The sequence below is a fragment of the Rhinoraja longicauda genome, chromosome 11 (genome assembly GCF_053455715.1).
Source record: "Rhinoraja longicauda isolate Sanriku21f chromosome 11, sRhiLon1.1, whole genome shotgun sequence".
In the NCBI taxonomy this organism is placed as follows: domain Eukaryota; kingdom Metazoa; phylum Chordata; class Chondrichthyes; order Rajiformes; family Arhynchobatidae; genus Rhinoraja; species Rhinoraja longicauda.
In genome coordinates, this window is record NC_135963.1 from 5549786 (window position 1) to 5568877 (window position 19092).

The 19092-nt window shown below is 49.5% G+C and overlaps 1 protein-coding gene across 1 annotated transcript in view; it reads left to right on the plus strand.

The window, feature by feature from the left end:
- Positions 1-19092, plus strand: part of miga1 (mitoguardin 1) — a 57927-nt gene that overhangs the window by 29090 nt on the left and 9745 nt on the right. Inside the window, exons 7-12 of the mRNA XM_078408086.1 lie at positions 1529-1653; positions 4174-4246; positions 6327-6413; positions 7885-7983; positions 9704-9838; positions 17328-17381. Of these exons, the coding sequence (XP_078264212.1) occupies positions 1529-1653; positions 4174-4246; positions 6327-6413; positions 7885-7983; positions 9704-9838; positions 17328-17381 (573 nt within the window). The remainder of the gene's footprint in view (positions 1-1528; positions 1654-4173; positions 4247-6326; positions 6414-7884; positions 7984-9703; positions 9839-17327; positions 17382-19092) is intronic.

Sequence of the window (19092 nt, forward strand, 5' to 3'; positions counted from 1 at the left end):
TTATCTTGCACTCAAGGTTGAATCCTTTATCTGCACACTGTGTACGGCTTGATTGTCGTCATGTGTCATCTTTTTGACTGGATAGCACGCAAAAAAAAGCTTCCCGTTGTACCTCGGCGCGTGACAATAACAAAATAAAATAAACTTGGGGGAGAAAAGGAAAGATCTGCAGGATAGGAGGGGTAAAAGCAAGGTGTTGGGACTAATTGGGTCATAGAGAGATACAGCGTGGGAAAAGGCCCTTCAGCCCAACTTGCCCGCACCAGCACCATGTCCCAGCTACACCTGCCCGCATTTGACCCATATCCTTCTAAACCTGTCCTATCCATGTACCTGTCTAAATGTTTCTTAAACATTGCCTCAACGACCTCCTCTGGCAGCTCGTTCCATACACTTACCACTCTTTGCGTGAAAATATCACAAAATGCTGGAGTAACTCAGTGGGTCAGGCAGCATCTCAGGAGAGAAGGAATGGGTGGCGTTTCGGGTCGAGGCCCTTCTTTGCGTGAAAAAGTTACCCTCGGGTTGCTATTAAATGTAACCCCCTCCCCCCCTCTATCCTCACCTTAAACCTATGTCCTCTGGTTCTTCACTCCCCTCCTCTGGGCAACAGACTCTGTGCATCTAGTGGGATAATGTGGAACGAGTGTGAACGGGTGTCGATGGTCAGCATGGACTTGGTGGGCCGAAGGGCCTGTTTCCATGCTGTATCTCTAAACTAAACTAAACTTCAGAAAGCTGCTTCCCGATCAATATTTTGCATGCGAGGCTTTCTGCCCACAAACCCTTGACCCGTGACAAGGGTCGAACACAGGAGTGGAGGCCAAACCTGATCCCCAGCACTCTGTGTCTCTCTCTCTGCAGCATCTGCGTCTACCAGCATCTGCAGTTCTTCGTTTCTAGCTTCTTCAAAGGCATACAGGTTTGTAGGTTAAACACAAAAAGCTGGAGTAACTCAGCGGGACAGGCAGCATCTCTGGAGAGAAGGAATGGGTGACGTTTCAGATTCAGAGTCTGAAGGAGGGTCTCGACCTGAAACGTCACCCATTCCTTCTCTCCAGAGATGCTGCCTGACCCACTGAGTCACTCCAGTTTTTGTGTCGATCTTCGGTTTAAACCAGCATCTGGAGTTCCCTCCTACACATTAAAAAAACCTTTGGTCATCTGGCCTTCTGTGCCCATTGAGTCATACACCACAGAAACAGGCCCTTCGGCCCACCAAGTCTGCACTGACTTGCAAACACCCATTTACAACCATCCTACATTAGTCTGAAGAAGGGTTCCTTCTGACACAGGTTAGTAGGTTAATTGGCTTGGTACGAAATGTGAAAATTGTCCCTAGTGTGTGTAGGATAGTGTCAGTGAGCGGGGATTGCTGGTCGGCGCGGACTCGGTGGGCCGAAGGGCCTGTTTCCGCGCTGTATCGCTACACTGAGACTAAACCGGTTTCCCGTTCCGGCCGGTCTCATGGCAAGGCAGAGGGAGACGATACTGATGGTTTGCCCTTTGCTCCTGATGCTACCCACAGTTGTCCGAGCACAGGGATCATCGAGGCACCACCACCTACACCCTGGGATCCTGGTGCCACCTGCCCCTCTATGAGGAAGCCATGCACCTGGCGGACGAGGGGAAGGTTTGCTGCCGAGTCCTGAGGTGAGTTGATCCCCGCTGTCACCTGCTGGCTGGGTCACGTGTCTAGGGGCGCCGGAGACCCGGGTTCCATCCCGACTACGGGTGCCGTCTGTACGGAGTTTTGTACGTTCTCCTCGTGACCAGTGCGGGTTTTCTCCGAGATCTTCGGTTTCCTCCCGCGCTCCAAAGACGTGCGGGTTTGTAGGTTAATTGGCTTGGAAAATGTAAATAAAAATTGTCCCCAGTGGGTGTAGGATAGTGTTAATGTGCGGGGATCGCTGGTCGGCGCGGACCCAGTGGGCCGAAGGGCCTGTTTCCGCGCTTTATCTCTAAACTAAACTGAACTAAACTAAAAGGTAATGGCGGAGGAGATTGTCACTGGACCTTGGTGCCGAACGGGTCAATGATTCATTATTATCCCATGTACTGAGGGACAGTGGAATTCTTTCTTTGCATACAGTGCAGTAAAGTTTGTGGGCAGCACGCTGGTGCAGTGGTAGAGCTACTGCCTTACAGCGCCAGAGACTCCGGGTTCGATCCTGACTACGGGTGCTGTCTGTACGGAGTTTGTACCTTCTCCCCGTGACCGCGTGGTTTTTCTCCGGGTGCACAGGTTTGTAGGTTAATTGGCCTGGTACAAATGTAAAATTGTCCCTGGTGTGTGTAGGATAGTGTACAGCATGCTGGGATTGCTGGTCGGCGCGGACCCGCTGGGCCGAAGAGCCTGTTTCCGCGCTGTGTCTCTAAACTAAACTACAGTGACATTATTTCTTTGCGTACAGTTCAGTAACTTAAGAGGAATTAAATGAAGAAGGGCCCCGACTCAAAACGTCACCTCCCCTTCTTCTCCAGAGATGCTGCCTGACCCGCTGAGTTACCCCAGCACATTGTGTCTATCTCCTCATCCACTCCTTACACACAAAAAGGGGCATTTTACCGAAGGCCAATTAACCTATAAACCCGCAAGTCTTTGGGATGTGGGTGGAAACCGGAGCACCCGGAGAAAACCCACGTGGTCACAGGTAGAATGTGCAACATTCACGCACATGGACGGCACTGAGGTCAGGATCGAACCAGGGTCTCTGATGCCGTGAGGTAGCGGCACTACCAGCTGCGTCACCGCACCGCCCCAATGGTCATGTTGAAGCGTTACTCAGTTCCAAATTTGAGGAAGGATGTTCTTGCTATTGAGGGCGTGCAGCGTAGGTTTACTAGGTTAATTCCCGGAATGGCGGGACTGTCGTATGTTGAAAGACTGGAGCGACTAGGCTTGTGTACAATGGAATTTAGAAGGATGAGAGGGGATCTTATCGAAACATACAAGATTATTAAGGGGTTGGACACGTTAGAGGCAGGAAACATGTTCCCAATGTTGGGGGAGTCCAGAACAAGGAGCCACAGTTTAAGAATAAGGGGTAGGCCATTTAGAACTGAGAGGAGGAAAAACTTTTTCAGTCAGAGAGTTGTGAATCTGTGGAATTCTCTGCCTCAGAAGGCAGTGGAGGCCAATTCTCTGAATGTATTCAAGAGAGAGCTAGATAGAGCTCTTAGGGATAGCGGAGTCAGGGGGTATGGGGAGAAGGCAGGAACGGGGTACTGATTGCGAATGATCAGCCATGATCACATTGAATGGCAGTGCTGGCTCGAAGGGCCGAATGTCCTCCTCCTGCACCTATTGTCTATTGTCTATAGTCCAGAAGATAGGCACAAAGTGTTGGAGTAACTCAGCGGGACAGGCAGCATCTCTGGAGAAAAGGAATAGGTGACTCTTCTTCAGACTGAGAGTCAGAGGAGAGGGGAACGAGAGATATGAAAAGGTCCAGAACAAATCAGAGCCGACACTGATGGCTAAAGAGCCCACAATGGTCCATTGTTGGCTGTGGAGGAGGTGTGAAAAGCAATCCAGCAATCTGTAACTAAAAATCTTGACTCTTATATAAGACGTTGGTGAGACCGCATCTAGAATATTATGTTCGGTTATGGGCACCATGTTATAGGAACGATATTGTCAGGCTTGAAAGGGTTCAGAAAAGATTTATGAGGATGTTGCCAGGACTAGAGGGTGTGAGCTACAGGGAGAGGTTGAGCAGGCTGGGTCTCTATTCCATGGAGCGCAGGAGGATGAGGGGAGATCTTATAGAGGTGTACAAAATCATGAGAGGAATAGATCGGGTAGATGCACAGAGTCTTTTACCCAGAGTAGGGGAATCGAGGACCAGAGGACATAGGTTCAAGGTGAAGGGGAAAAGATTTAATAGGAATCCGAGGGGTAACTTTTTCATACAGAGGGTGGTGGGTGTATGGAACAAGCTGCCAGAGGAGGTAGTTGAGGCTGGGACTATCCCATTGTTTAAGAAACAGTTGGACAGGTACATGGATAGGACGGGTTTGGAGGGATATGGACCAAGTGCAGGCAGGTGGGACTAGGGTAGCTGGGACATTGTTGGCCGGTGTGGGCGAGTTGGGCCGAAGGGCCAGTTTCCACACTGTAAGAATGTCTGGATCTTGACATGACGTTTGGTCCTGTGCTTTCTCCTGAAGGACAGAGTTGCTGGAGTGTGTTGGTGACAGTGACTTCCTGGCCAAAGTACACTGTGTGCGTCAAGCTTTCCAGGTAATGCCACCGAACCCTTGTCCTGCTTCGTCAACAGTTCACCGGTTCAATGCTCAATGGTGCTTTGTCATCACGTGTGCCCAGCGTGGCACAGTGAAATGTGAAGGGGGGAACTGCAGGTGCTGGTTTACGCTGAAGATAGACACAAAATGCTGGAGTAACTCTGCAGCGGAAGCAGCATCTCTGGAGAGGAGGGGAATGGGTGACGAAGGGGCTCGACCCGAGACGTCACCCATTGCTTCTCTGCGGAGATGCTGCCTGTCCCGCAGAGTTACTCCAGCATTTTGTGCCCGTCTTCACTGCACAGGGAGATACTTTTTGCATCGCTCATCCATGCGCGAGTCTCCGTATTTTGGTGCCATTTACACGAAAGAAAAAGTCCAAAGTCCGGTCCGCGCGTGGATGTGCTGGACCGGCTCCCAATCCAGGCGAGCCCCAGGCTGCTGCAGGGCCTCCTTCCTCCGTCAACCTCGGCCTGCCGACCCACGTCCCTCTCCTCTCCTCGCCCGCCCGACCCCCTCTGTGTCCCGGGTCAAAAGCCTCCTGCAACCGACCTTGCGGGCGCTGGAAGCAAACACCCCGCCCCCTCTCCTCCCGGCCCACTCCTCCCGTCCGTCACCAGCAGCTCCCTCCTCCTCCGCCCTCCGGCCTTCGGGGCCGAGCTCGGCGGCTTCCGAGCTTCCCCTCTGCAGGCCGCAGCCTCTTCTCCATGGGGAATTCTCTGCCACAGAAGGCAGTGGAGGCCAATTCACTGGATGCTTTCAACAGAGAGTCAGATTTAGCTCTGAGGACTGACGGAATCAAGGGATATGGGGAGAAAGCAGGAACGGGGTACTGATTCTGGATGATCAGCCACGATCATATTGAATGGCGGTGCTGGCCAAATGGCCTCCTCCTGCACCTATTTTCTGTTTCTTTGTTCTGTTCTTTCCATCAGGCATTGATAATCACCAGTTAACCTTCTGTTGATAACCACCCAGTTAACCCCCGGTTAGGGCCTTGTATCCAATTTGGAGCCCTACTCATTATCAACGATCTCTAGATCTTACAGAGAAGATTGACTAGAATTATAGTGCGGTAGTAACTTAACTTAAGTGGCAGGTATCACAAAATGCTGGAGTAACTCAGCAGGTCAGGCAGCATCTAGGAGAGAGGGAATGGGTGACATTTCGGGTCGAAACCCTTCTTCAGTCTGAAGAAGGGTTTCGACCTGAAACGTCACCCATTCCTTCTGCAGATGCAGATGCTGGTACAAATCGAAGGTATCACAAAATGCTGGAGTATCTTCAGTCTGAAGAAGGGTTTCGACCCGAAACGTCACCCATTCCTTCTCTCCTAGATGCTGCCTGACCTGCTGAGTTACTCCAGCATTTTGTGATACCTTCGATTTGTACCAGCATCTGCAGTTATTTTCCTACATAACTTAAGTGGCAAGTAGGAGAAGTGGATTAAATTGCAACGTTCAAAAGACGTTTGGACAGATATGTGGAAAGGAAGAGTTTAATGGGCCATGGGTCGAATGCTGGTAAATGGGACTCGCCCAATATGCCACCTTGGTTGTATTGGACAAGGTAACCTCTATGACTATGCCGTCTTTACAGTCAGAATGATGCGTAGCCAAAAGTCAAGGAGCTCCGGAGGTGTGTGTGAACAGGTCTTGGTGCATCAACAAGACAACTGGGCGTTGGCAAGACTAGCTGGGACATTCTGAGATAGAAATTCAGAATCCAGAACCAGGGGGCCACAGTGTAAGAACAAGGGGTAGGCCATTTAGAACGGAGATGAGGAAAAACCTTTTCACCCAGAGAGTTGCGAATCTGTGGAATTCTCTGCCTCAGAAGGCAGTGGAGGCCAATTCACTGGATGCTTTCAAGAGAGAATTAGATAGAGCTCTTGAAGATAGCGGAGTCAAGGGATATGGGGGCGAGAGCAGAAACGGGGTAGTGATTGTGGATGATCAGCCATGATCACAGTGAATGGCGGTGCTGGCGCGAAGGGCCGAATGGCCTTCTCCTGCACCTATTGTCTATTGTCCATTGAATTTGGCCACTGTTTCATTCTACTCTATCCACACTTCCAGGTCATTCTTTCTGATGCCGCAAACATCAAGTATTTCGCAGAGATGGGGAAAAAGATCCTGTCTTCGATAATGCTGAAAGCACACAAGGTATGGACTCGAGCTCTAATATTGCAACAGTTAGACTCTGTCCTGGTCACTGCCGTGATAGTTTACCTTGTTATTGGCACCTGTACAACGAAAAGCTTCATTTTGTTGCATGCTACCCAGTCATTGAAAAGGCTGTACACGATTACAATCGAGCCGTCCGCAGTTTAAGGCCCGGCAGGGTGGCGCAGCGGTAGAGTTGTACAGCTCCAGAGACCCGTGTTCGATCCTGACTATGGGTGTTTGTCTGTACAAGCTCGATTGTAATCATGTACTGTCTTTCTGCCGACTGGATAGCACGCAACAAAAGCTTTTCACTGTACCTCGGTACACGTGGCAATAAACTAAACTGTACGGAGTTTGTACGTTCTCCCCGTGACCACGTGGGTTTTCTCCGGGTGCTACGGTTTCCTCCCACACTACAAAGACGTACAGCTTTGTCGGCTAATTGGCTTGGTAAAATTCGAAGTTGTCCCTAGTGAGAGTAGGATAGTGTTAGTGTGCGGGGATCGCTGGTCGGTGTGGACTCTGTCGGTCCGGCAAGGCTCTGGAACCAAGGGTGCTGGGAAATCGGTGGTGTCATAGAGTGATACAGCCTGGAAACAGGCCCGATCGGCCCACACCGACCAACATGCCCCAGCTACACTAGTCCCACCTGCCCGTGTTTAGCCCATATCCCTCCAACCCGTCCTATCCATGTACCTGCTTCTTAAATGTTGGGCTAGTCTCTGCCTCAACTACCTCCTCTGGCAGTTCGTTCCATACACCCACCACTCTCTGTATGAAAATGTTACCCCTCGGATTCCTATTAAATTTTACCCCCCTCACCTTGAACCTATGTCCTCTGGTCCTCGACTCACCTACTCTGCGCAAGAGACTCTGTACATCTACCCGATCTATTCCTCTCATGATTTTACACACCTCTATAAGATCACTCCTCATCCTCCTGCACTCCAAGGAATAGAGTCCCAGCCTACACAACCTCTCCCTGTAGCTCAGAACCTCAGTCCGAGCAACATCGTCGTTAATCTTCATTACCCTTTCCAAGTTTAGTTTGTTTAAGTTTAGGTTAGAGATACAGCATGGAAACAGGCCCTTTCGGCCCACCAGGTCCACGCCGACCAGCGATCCCCGCACACTAACACTATCCTACACCCACTAGGGACAATTTTTACATTTACCAAGCCAATTAGCCTACAAACCTGCACGTCTTTGGAGTGTGGGAGGAAACCGAAGATCTCGGAGAAAACCCACGCAGGTCACGGGGAGAACGTGCAAACTCTGCACAGACAGCGCCTGTAGTCAGGATCGAACCCAGGTCTCCGATGCTGCATTCGCTGCAAGGCAGCAACTCTACCGCTGCGCCACCGTGACCGCCCTTTCAGTCATACCAACATCGTCGTTAATCTTCACTCTATCCTTTCCAGGTTGGTGGACTTGTAATTTAATGGCCTCTGTGGCTTTTTAATTTCAGAATCCAAAGAGGTTTGCCGAAGTCTTTGAGGAGATGATGTTCTTCCTGCAGCAAACTGATCACTGGGAGACAACCCAACGGGAACTCGCGTACCGCGGGGTGAGTCCAAACCCCCATGTTGTGAAACGGCCGGGACTCCAGGGTGGATCATGTGCAGATAGATGAAATGAACTTGGCATCATGTTCTGCACAGACATTGTGGGTTGAAGGGCCTCTTCAGTTCAGTTTAGTTTATTGACACGTGTACCGAGGTACAGTGAAAAGCTTTTGTTGCGTGCTAACCAGTCAGCAGAAAGCCAATGGGCGGCACTGTGGCGCAGCAGTAGAACTACTGCCCTACAGCGCCAGAGTTCCGGGCTCCATCCCGACTACGGGCGCTGTCTGTACAGAGTTTGCACGTTCTCCCCCTGACCTGCGTGCGTTTTCTCCGAGATCTTCGGCCTCCTCCCACACTCCAAAGACGTGCAGGTTTGTAGGTTAATTGGCTTGGAATAAATATAAAATTGTCCCAAGTGTGTGTAGGATAGTGTTAGTGTGCGGGGATCGCTGGTCGGCGTGGACTCGGTGGGCCGAAGGGCACGTTTCTGCGCTGTGTCTCTAAACTAAAAAATGAAACATGTTTACAATCGAACCATTTACAGTGTATAGATACACGATGGAGGGAAAAACGTTAAGTGCAAGATAAAGTCCAGCAAAGTCCGATCAAAGATAGTCCGAGGGTCACCAATGAGGTAGCTAGTAGTTCAGGACTGCTCTCTAAATGAGGGAAGAAGATTAGACTTTTTTGCCTTCCATCACAGTGAGGAATCCGCTGTGGTCGATATTTATGTTAACTTTTGTGTAGTTGTGTGTCTTGTTGCTTTTTTTCGTATGGCTGTATGGTAATACAAATACCACTGTGCCTTAATTGGTGCACGTGACAATAAAAGACCTTGAAACCTTGAGGTAGGACGATTTAGCTGCCTGATAACAGCTGGGAAGAAATTGCCCCTGAATCTGGAATCTGGACCCTGTTTCGTAACTGTACTGTTCTCCGGTCTGTCCATATACAGTATCTGCCCTGATGACTAAACAAAAATTGTGATTGTAGTCTTTAGACTTTAGAGATACAGCGCGGAAACAGGCCCTTCGGCCCACCGAGTCCATGCTGACCAGCGATCCCCGCACTCTAGCACGATCCTATACACTAGGGACAATTTACAATTTTTACAGAAGCCAATTGACCTGCAAACCTGTACGTCTTTGGAGTGTGGGAGGAAACCGTGGGCACCCGGAGAAACAAAATCCACGCGGTCAGGGGGGAGAACGTACAAACCCCACACAGACAGTGCCCAAGGTCGGGATGGGAACCGGGCCTCTGACGCTGTACGGCAGCAACTCTAACGCTGCGACACCGTGCCGCCCCAAGTCATAAATGTCTATTGGGCGGCATGGTAGCGCAGCGGTAGAGTTGCTGCCTTACAGCGAATGCAGCGTCGGAGACTCAGGTTCGATCCTGACTACGGGTGCTGTACTGTAGGGAGTTTGTACGTTCTCCCCGTGATCTGCGTGGGTTTTCTCCGAGATCTTCGGTTTCCTCCCACACTCCAAAGACGTACAGGTATGTAGGTTAATTGGCTGGGTAAAATGTGAAAATTGTCCCTAGTGGGTGTAGGATCGTGTTAATGTGCGGGGATCGCTGGGCGGCGCGGTCTCAGTGGGCCGAAGGGCCGGTTTCTGCGCTGTATCTCTAAATCTAAATCTAAAAAAAATCTCTCTAAACCTGTAAATGTGTTGCTCTAAGGCATCAGATTCATTCCAACTTGCTTCTAACTCGCAGGTGAAGCACATGAATTTTTATGACGTTGTTTTGGACTTCATCCTGATGGACTCCTTTGACGACCTGGAGAATCCCCCTTCATCAATCCAGAACATCGTTAACAATCGCTGGCTAAACAATTCCTTCAAAGAAACTGTAAGCAGGAAGACGGGGACAAATCGAACAAAGTCCTGTGAATGTTACAATAAATTGAATATTGAACTTTGGTTTAGTTGGTTCGTTTAGTCGGTTGGTTAGTTGGTTTGGTAAGTTGGCTTCACTGGTTGGTTAGTTTAGTTTGTTAGTTTGGTTGGTTGGGTTAGTTGGTTGGTTAGTTGGTTAAGTTAGAGTCATAGAATCATAGAGTGACACAGTGTGGAAACAGGCCCTTCGGCTCAACTCGCCCACACCGACCAACAAAGTCCCAGCTACCCAAGTCCCACTTGCCTGCGCTTGGTCCACATCCCTCAGAACCTGTCCTATCCATGTACCTGTCCAACTGTTTCTTAAATGATGGGATAGTCCCAGCCTCAACTCCCTCCCCTGGCAGCTCGTTCCGTACACCCACTACCCTCTGTGTGAAAAAGTTACCCCTCAGATTCCTATTAAATCTTTTCCCCTTCACCTTGAACCTATGTCCTCTGGTCCTCGATTCCCCTACTCTGGGTAAGAGACTCTGTGCATCTACCCGACCTATTCCTCTCATGATTTTGAACACCTCTATAAGATCCCCCCTCATCCTCCTGCGCTCCATGGAATAGAGACCCAGCCTGCTCAACCTCTCCCTGTAGCTCACGCCCTCTAGTCCTGCCAACATCCTCGTAAATCTTTTCTGAACCCTTTCAAGCCTGGCAATATCTTTCCTATAATATGGTGCCCATGGTGGGCTTAATTGGTCTGCTTAGTTGGTCGGTTTCGTTGGCCGGTTTAGTTGGTCGGTCGGTTTAGTTGGTGGGTTGGTTTAGTTAGTCAGTTGGTTGGTTAGCTTAGTTAGTTGGTTGGTTGGTTTGGTTTAATTTATTGTTTCATGCACCGAGGTACAGCGAAAAAACTTGTTGGTCAGCCGAAAGACAATACACGATTACAGTCAAGATGTCCGCAGTGTACAAATCTGTTGGAGTCAAGGTTTAACAGAGTGCAGCGTGATTGCAGATCCACTTCTGGGATCGGCATCCAGAGAGTCGCCTGGCTTGGGCGCCATTTTGTTACTGTGTAAACTAAGATCCAGAGGCGGGCTGGACTGAAGCCTATTCTGCAATGTTGTGTTGATGGGTTTACAGGTCACTGTCTTATTTCAGTGCGTTATAGACAATAGACAATAGACAATAGGTGCAGGAGGAGGCCATTCGGCCCTTCGAGCCAGCACCGCCATTCAATGTGATCATGGCTGATCATTCTCAAACAGTACCCCGTTCCTGCCTTCTCCCCATACCCCCTGACTCCGCTATCCTTAAGAGCTCTATCTAGCTCTCTCTTGAATGCATTCAGAGAATTGGCCTCCACTGCCTTCTGAGGCAGAGAATTCCACAGATTATCTCTTGTTATCTCTTGAACTTGGATGATCAGTTGTGGATGATCAGCCATGATCACAATGAATGGCGGTGCTGGCTCGAAGGGCCAAATGGCCTCCTGTTTTCTATGTTTCGATGTAACCTGAAGTGGTGGCATTACCCTCTGACTAAAGAAATTCCTCCTCATCTCCTTCCTTAAAGAATGTCTTTTAATTCTGAGGCTTTGACCTCTGGTCCTAGTCTCTCCCACATCCACTCTATCCAGGCCTTTCACTGTTCGGTATGTTTCAAATAGGTCCCCTCTCATCCTTCTAAGCTCCTGTCGTCTCCCAAAACCCGCGAGACCCGTACTAATCAAGGACCTTGCTTGGATTCAACAGCTTGATTTATCAGGGGAGATTGGATAGAATCACACAGCGTGGAAGCAGGCCCTTCAGCTCAACTTGCCCATGCCGACCAAGATGCCCCCATCTACACCGGTCCCACCTGCCTGCATTTGGCCCATATCCCTCTAAATCCTTCCTATCTATGTCCTTGTACAAATGTCTGTTAAATGCTGTTGTAGTACCTGCCTCAACTATCTCCTCTGGCAGCTCGTTCCATATGCCCACCATGTTAAAAAAGTTGCTATTAAGTTCATAAGTTCTAAGAGCAGAATTAGGCCATTCGGCCCATCAGGTCTACTCCGCCATTGAATCATGGTTGATCTATCTTTCCCTCTCAACCCCATTCTCCTGCCTTCTCCTGACACCCATACTAATCAAGAATCTATCAATCTCTAACTTTAAAATATCCATTGACTTATCTGCACGGTGATCTGTGCCAATGAATTCCACAGATTCACCACCCTCTGGCTAAAGAAATTCATCCTCATCTCCTTCCTAAAGGAACGTCATTTTATTCTGAAGCTATGGACCCCTGGTCCTAGACTCTCCCACCAGTGGAAACACCCTCTCCACATCCACTCTATCCAGGCTTTTCACTTCAGTAAATCTCAATGAGTCCCCTCTCATATCGGTAGCGCAGCGGTAGAGTTGCTGCTTTACAGCGAATGCAGCGCCGGAGACTCAGGTTCGATCCTGACTACGGGTGCTCTACTGTAAGGAGTTTGTACGTTCTCCCCGTGACCTGCGTGGGTTTTCTCCGAGATCTTCGGTTTCCTCCCACACTCCAAAGACGTACAGGTATGTAGGTTAATTGGCTGGGTAAATGTAAAAATTGTCCCTAGTGGGTGTAGGAAAGTGTTAATGTACGGGGATCGCTGGGCGGCACGGACTTGGTGGGCCGAAAAGGCCTGTTTCCGGCTGTATATATATGATATATGATGATGATATCCTTCTAAACTCCAGCGAGTACAATTGTCAATAGTCAATTTATTTGTGTAAGAAAATAACTGCAGATGTTGGTACAAATCGATTTATTGACAAAATGCTGGAGTAACTCAGCAGGTCAGGCAGCATCTCGGGAGAGAAGGAATGGGTGACGTTTCGGGTCGAGACCCTTCAGAAGGGTCTCGACCCGAAACGTCACCCATTCCTTCTCTCCCGAGATGCTGCCTGACCTGCTGAGTTACTCCAGCATTTTGTCAATTTATTTGTCACACATACACATAAATGTGCAGTGAAATGAAAGATTACCCACAGTCCAACAATAACAAACAATAAAAATAAGCAATAAAAATAAGCAATAACACACACAATCATAAACCAACACAAAACAAAAAGAGACATCCATCACAGTGAGTCTCCTCCAGTCACCTCCTCACTGTGATGGAAGGCCAGAATGTCTTTTTCTCTTCCCCTGCCGTCTTCTCCCGCGGTCAGGCTGTTGAAGTTGCCACGTCGGGTCGGTCGGGGCTCCCGACATTGAAGCACAGTGCCTTTAAACGCTCATCATATGTTAACCCAATCATTCCTGGGACCATTCTCGTAAACCTCCTCTGGACCCTCTCCAACGCCAGCACATCCCTCCTCAGACATGGGGCCCAAAACGCCTCACGGTACTCCTAATGTGATCCGACCAGTGCCTTATGAAGCCTCAGCATTACATCCCTGTTTTTGCATTGCAGCCCTTTCGAAAAAGATTTGCCTTCCTTACGACTGATTCAACTTACAGGATTTCCAAAAAAGTTACATTTGCAAGTTGAATCGGTAATAAGGAAGGCGAATGCAATGCTAGCATTTATTTCAGGGTCCCCCCCCCCCCCCTCATCCTTCTAAACTCCGGCACTTTCCCCTCTCATCTCAGCAGCAGCGACTGCAGACGGTTCAACAGCCCCGACCGCGGGTGGACAAAGGGGAAGATGGTTGAACTTTATTACCTTCCATCACAGTCAGGAATGTGGAATCCGCTGTGGTGGATGTTTATGTTCAATTTTATTTCATGTGGCTGTGTGTCTTGTTGCTTTTCACTTAGTGTGGCTGTATGGTAACTCAAATCTCACCGTACCTTAATTGGCACACGCGACAATTAAACTGAATCTTGAATCTTGAAACCAGTGTCCTCTCTGTCGCACTGGGTCCATGCCCAGATCCTTCTAAATGCTTTTTAAAAGTCTTTTTTATATTTCAGGAAGAGCTCCTTTGCGTAGCTTGGCGTGTGGAACCTGCTTCCACATGGAGCGGCTGAGGTGAAAAGCAGAGAGCATTTAAGGGGAAGCTGGTGGAACGTTTGACGGGACCAGCAATGGGAAGGTCTTGTCGTTAGGGGTTGGAATGCAGTGAGGTGGGAGGAGCGGCGGTCAGGCTATCGAATGCCGTCAAGGCCCAGTTGAATCTAATGGCTTGTCTTCATGCCGTCGGATGTAATTGTTCGCAATCTTGCCTGATCCTCATTCGTGGGCTTTAATGGGGCTCCGTTAACCATTCTGGGTCATTGCCTTAAATGGAAACAAGTGCATTCCCACATCCCAAACATGCAAACTATGCTAGTTAGGGAAAGGAAAAAAAACCTTTCATTAGGACCGGCTCACATACCTCAGCTGCGTGGTTTTGCTTAAAGCAATGTGAAGTATTTTTGAGATTTATTGCTGAGGACTTGGCAATGCACTTGCTTTTCTTGGCCACTTCTCCTCAGCTTTGTGTCTGGAGCACAAGGAAAAAAACGCGTTGCCTCGTTGTGGTATGCAAGCTGGCAAGTACGCAAGCAGACCTCGAGCTTGGCAGGCAATGCACCGAGCCGCTAAAGGACCCCGAGACACCTGAGAGCCTGCAGGAAGGAACTGCAGAGAGACACAAAAAGCTGGAATAACTCGGTGGGCCGGGCAGCAGCGTCTCTGGAGAAAAGGAATGGGTGACGTTTCGGGTCGAGACCCTTCTTCAGATTTTCCTTTCCCAATCAACTCGCGCTGTCTCGGCAAGGCCAGCAGCATAATCAAGGACCAGTCTCACCCCGGCCACTCCCTCTTCTCCCCTCTCCCATTGGGCAAAAGGTACAGAAGTGTGAAAACGCACACCTCCAGATTCAGGGACAGTTTCTTCCCAGCTGTTATCAGGCAACTGAACCATCCTACCACAACCAGAGAGCAGTGCTGAACTACTATCTACCTCTTTGGTGACCCTTGGACTATCCTTGATCGGACTTTGCTGGCTTTACCATGCACTAAATGTTATGCCCTTATCATGTATCTATCTGTACACTGTAAATGGCTCGATTGTAATCATGTACAGTCTGAAGAAGGGTCTCGACCCGAAACGTCACCTATTCCTTCTCTTCAGAGATGCTGCCTCTCCCGTTGAGTTACTCCAGCTTTGTGAGTCTATCATCTTTCTGCTGACTGGTTGGCATGTAACAAAAGCTTTTCACTGTCCCTTGGTCCCTGTGACAATAAACCAAAGTACCTGCTCTAACCTCACACCCTCTGAACGTACAGCCCTCCTCCGCTCACTCTGCAGCAACCCGGACATTAACACCAAACCCGCTGACAAGGGAGGTGCTGTTGTAGTCTGGACCACCAACCTCTACCGCACTGAGACCAGGGGCCTTATTTCTTTTTTTTTCAGCCGATGTCTGCAGTTCCTTCCTACACGAGGAGCTGCAGATGCTGATTTACACCGAAGATAGACACACAATGCTAGAGTAACTCAGCGGGTCAGGCAGCATCTCTGGAGAGAAGGAATGGGTCCCGTTTCGGGTCAGACCCTTCTTTGGACTGAAGGGCCTCTGAACCTCTCTAACCCTAACCCTGGGAAGTGTCCTCTCCACCCAGTGATGACCCCTTCTCCCGTCTCCACCGGCCCCCTCCTCTTGGACTCCCCCAGATGGCCCTCTACCCTCTTTAGACCTCTTCATTTCTAACTGCCGGTGTGACATCAACCATCTCAACTTTTCCACTCTCCTTACCTACGCTACACTTCCCTGGTCAACTCGACCCTTCCCACCCAAACCACCCCCTCCCCGGGTACTTTCCCCTGCAACTGCAGGAGATGCAACACCTGTCCCTTTACCTCCCCCCTCGACTCCATCCGAGGACCCAAACAGTCTTTCCAGGTGAGGCAGAGGTTCACCTGCACCTCCTCCAACCTCATCTACTGTATCCGCTGTTCCAGGTGTCAACTTCTCTACATCGGCGAGACCAAGCGCAGGCTCGGCGATCGTTTCGCTCAACACCTTCGCTCAGTCCGTCTCAACCTACCTGATCTCCCGGTGGCCCAGCACTTCAACTCCTCCCACTCCCAGTCTGACCTTTCTGTCCTGGGCCTCCTCCACTGTCAGAGTGAGGCCCAGCGCAAATTGGAGGAACAGCACCTCATATTTCGCTTGGGAAGCTTACACCCCAGCGGTATGAACATTGACTTCTCTAACTTCAGATAGTCCCTGCTTTCCCTCTCTCTCCCCTCCCCTTCCCAGTTCTCCTAATAGTCTTCCTCTCTACGTCTACATTCTATCTTTGTCCCATCCCCTCCCCACCATCAGTCTGAAGAAGGGTCTCGACCCAAAACGTCACCCATTCCTTCTCGCCCGAGATGCTGCCTGACCCGCTGAGTTACTCCAGCATTTTGTGTCTACCTTCGATTCAAGCCAGCATCTGCAGTTTTTTTTCCTCCATTCTCTACACTCAGCCCCTCTGTATAAAAGAATCTTGACCCGAAACGTCACCTATCCATGTTCCCCAGAGATGCTGCCTGACCTGCTGAGTTACTCCGGCACTTTGTGTCTTTTTGTTTGTAAAAACCAGGATCTGCAGTTCCTTGTTTCTACGTAGGGGACAAGAGTGTTTAATTGTCAAATGTACTGACAATGAAATTCTTACTTGCAGCAGCATAACAGGCCTGTAAAACACAATATTCATAGATGACATAATGAACAAAGTAAAATCAAACAGTTAAAACAAGATTACTGCAAAATCCAGAAATCTTTGGTGAAACGAAGGCAGTTCGTGGTTTAGCTGGTGTTTGTAGTTAGTGTTCAACAGCATGATGGTTGTTGGGAAGAAGCTGTTCTTGAACCTGGGGGTCATGGTTTTCGGGCTCCTGTACTTTCTTCCCGATGGCAGGAATGAAATGGGCCAGGGTGGTGTAGAACGGAGATGAGGAAAAACCTTTTCATTAGAACGGAGATGAGGAAAAACCGTTTCACCCAGAGAGTTGTGAATCTGTGGAATTCTCTGCCTCAGAAGGCAGTGGAGGCCAATTCTCTGGATGCTTTCAAGAGAGAGTTAGATAGAGCTCTTAATGATAGCGGAGTCAGGGGGTATGGGAAAGAGGGCAGGAACGGGATACTGATTATGGATGATCAGCCATGATCACAGTGAATGGCGGTGCTGGTGAGAAGGGCCGAATGGCCTACTCCTGCACCTATTGTCTATTGTGTGGGTCCTTGATGTCTCTTTGAGACAGCGATTCCTGTAGATCCGTTCAATGGTGGGATTTCCTAAGGACTGAAGAGAAATGTCTTCAGACAGTGGCGAGTCTTTGGAAATAGACACCCAGCTAGGCTGTGTGGGACTTAATCACTGGCTGCTTGTAAAACATGGATCCTAGGAATTCTGGATGTTAAAGAATTCAAGGATAGGATAGGAAAATGGTGGTTGAGATGGAAGATCAGCCATGGTTGTGTTGAAGGGCAGACTGGGTTGACGGGCTGAATGGCCTACTCTTGTCGCTGTGCCTTACGTCCTTATCTTCTCATTTCAGGCCGTGGCTTCAAGCTGTTGGTCTGTCCTGAAGACCAAGAGGCAGCAGATCAAGGTGAGAACCCACTCCCCTGGAACAGCTCTGCCCCTCACTGTCCTCTCTCTGCACCGCCAGCCTCCAAAGACATACAGGTTTATAGGTTAATTGGCTTGGTATAAATGTATAAAAATACAATTGTCCCTAGTGGGTGTAGGATAGCGTTAATGTGCGGGGATCGCTGGTCAGCACGGACTCGGAGGGCCGAAGGGCCTGTTTCCGCGCTGTATCTCTAAACTAAACTAAACTCAGCCCAGGCCATTCGACGAAATGAAGGTGAGAGATGGAAGGTTTAATGGAGATTTACTTCACTTTAGAGATACAGCGCAGAAACAGGCCCTTCGGCCGACCGAGTTTGCTTCGACTAGCGATCACCCCGTACACTAATACCATTCTACACACTAGCGAGCATTTTTTTAACAACTTACCGAATCCATTTAAACTACCAACCTGTATGTCTTTGGAGTGTGGGAGGAAACCGGAACACTCGGAGAAAACCCATGCAGACATAGGGAAAACGTACAAACTCCGTACAGACAGTACCTGTGGTCAGGATCGAACCCGGGTCTCTGTCGCTGTAAGGCAGCAACTCTACCGCTGCACCACTGTGCCGCCCCTCCTTAATCCACAACTGTGCTCCCAAGCTCTTAAATTCAGCAACGAAGCCTGCTTAAAACATCAAACAGAACGGCACAAGGACAGGCCCCTCGGCCCACAATATCTGTGCTGAACATGATGCCAGGACCATCTCTTATCTCTCCGCGTATAACCCACCATTCTCCGCATATACAATGCTTCTTGGGGGAAACAGAGGGTGATTTAGATTTAGATTTGGAGATACAGCGCGGAAACAGGCCCTTCGCCCACCTAGTCCGCGCCGACCAGCGATCCCCGCACATTAACACTATCCTACACACACTAGGGACAATTTTTACATTTACCCAGTCAATTAACCTACAAACCTGCGCGTCTTTGGAGTGTGGGAGGAAACCGAAGATCTCGGAGAAAACCCACGCAGGTCACGGGGAGAACGTACAAACTCCGTACAGACGGCGCCCGTAGTCAGGATCGAACCTGAGTCTCCGGCGCTGCATTCGCTGTAAGGCAGCAACTCTACCGCTGCGCCACCGTGCCACGCAAAATGGTGGAAGGTTGTTTTTCGGACTGGAGGCCTGTGGCTAGCGGTGTGCTGTTTGAGATTTATATCAAGGACTTATATCATGAACTAGACAAAGTGGACCCGTTGGGCCCAAACCTCTCCTGCATTGGTGCAGCACCCCCCCCTCCCCCCCCCCCCCTCCCCTCTCTCTTCAACCCCATTCCCTCCTCCCTCCTCCCCTCCCCCTCCCCTCCTTTTAAACTTTAATATGTGAATAACTTTAAAAATATAACACCGATTTCAATAAAACGACTTGCATTGCCACTAAAGTGACAATGGTGAGTAAGGTGGGCCGGAAATTGTCACGCTATCGTGTACCGTTTTGGCTGAAGTTCAGTCACAAACAAGATAACAAACGAGAGTTTTAGTATATAGATGTACAACTTGCCCACGCCGTCCAGCATGTCCCAGCTACACTAGTCCCACCTGCCTGCGTTTGGTCCATATCCCTCCAAACCTGTCCTATCCATGTGCCATGTTCCATCATCCTGTATCTGTACACTGTGGACAGCTTGATTCATCATATCATCATATATATACAGCCGGAAACAGGCCTTTTCGGCCCACCAA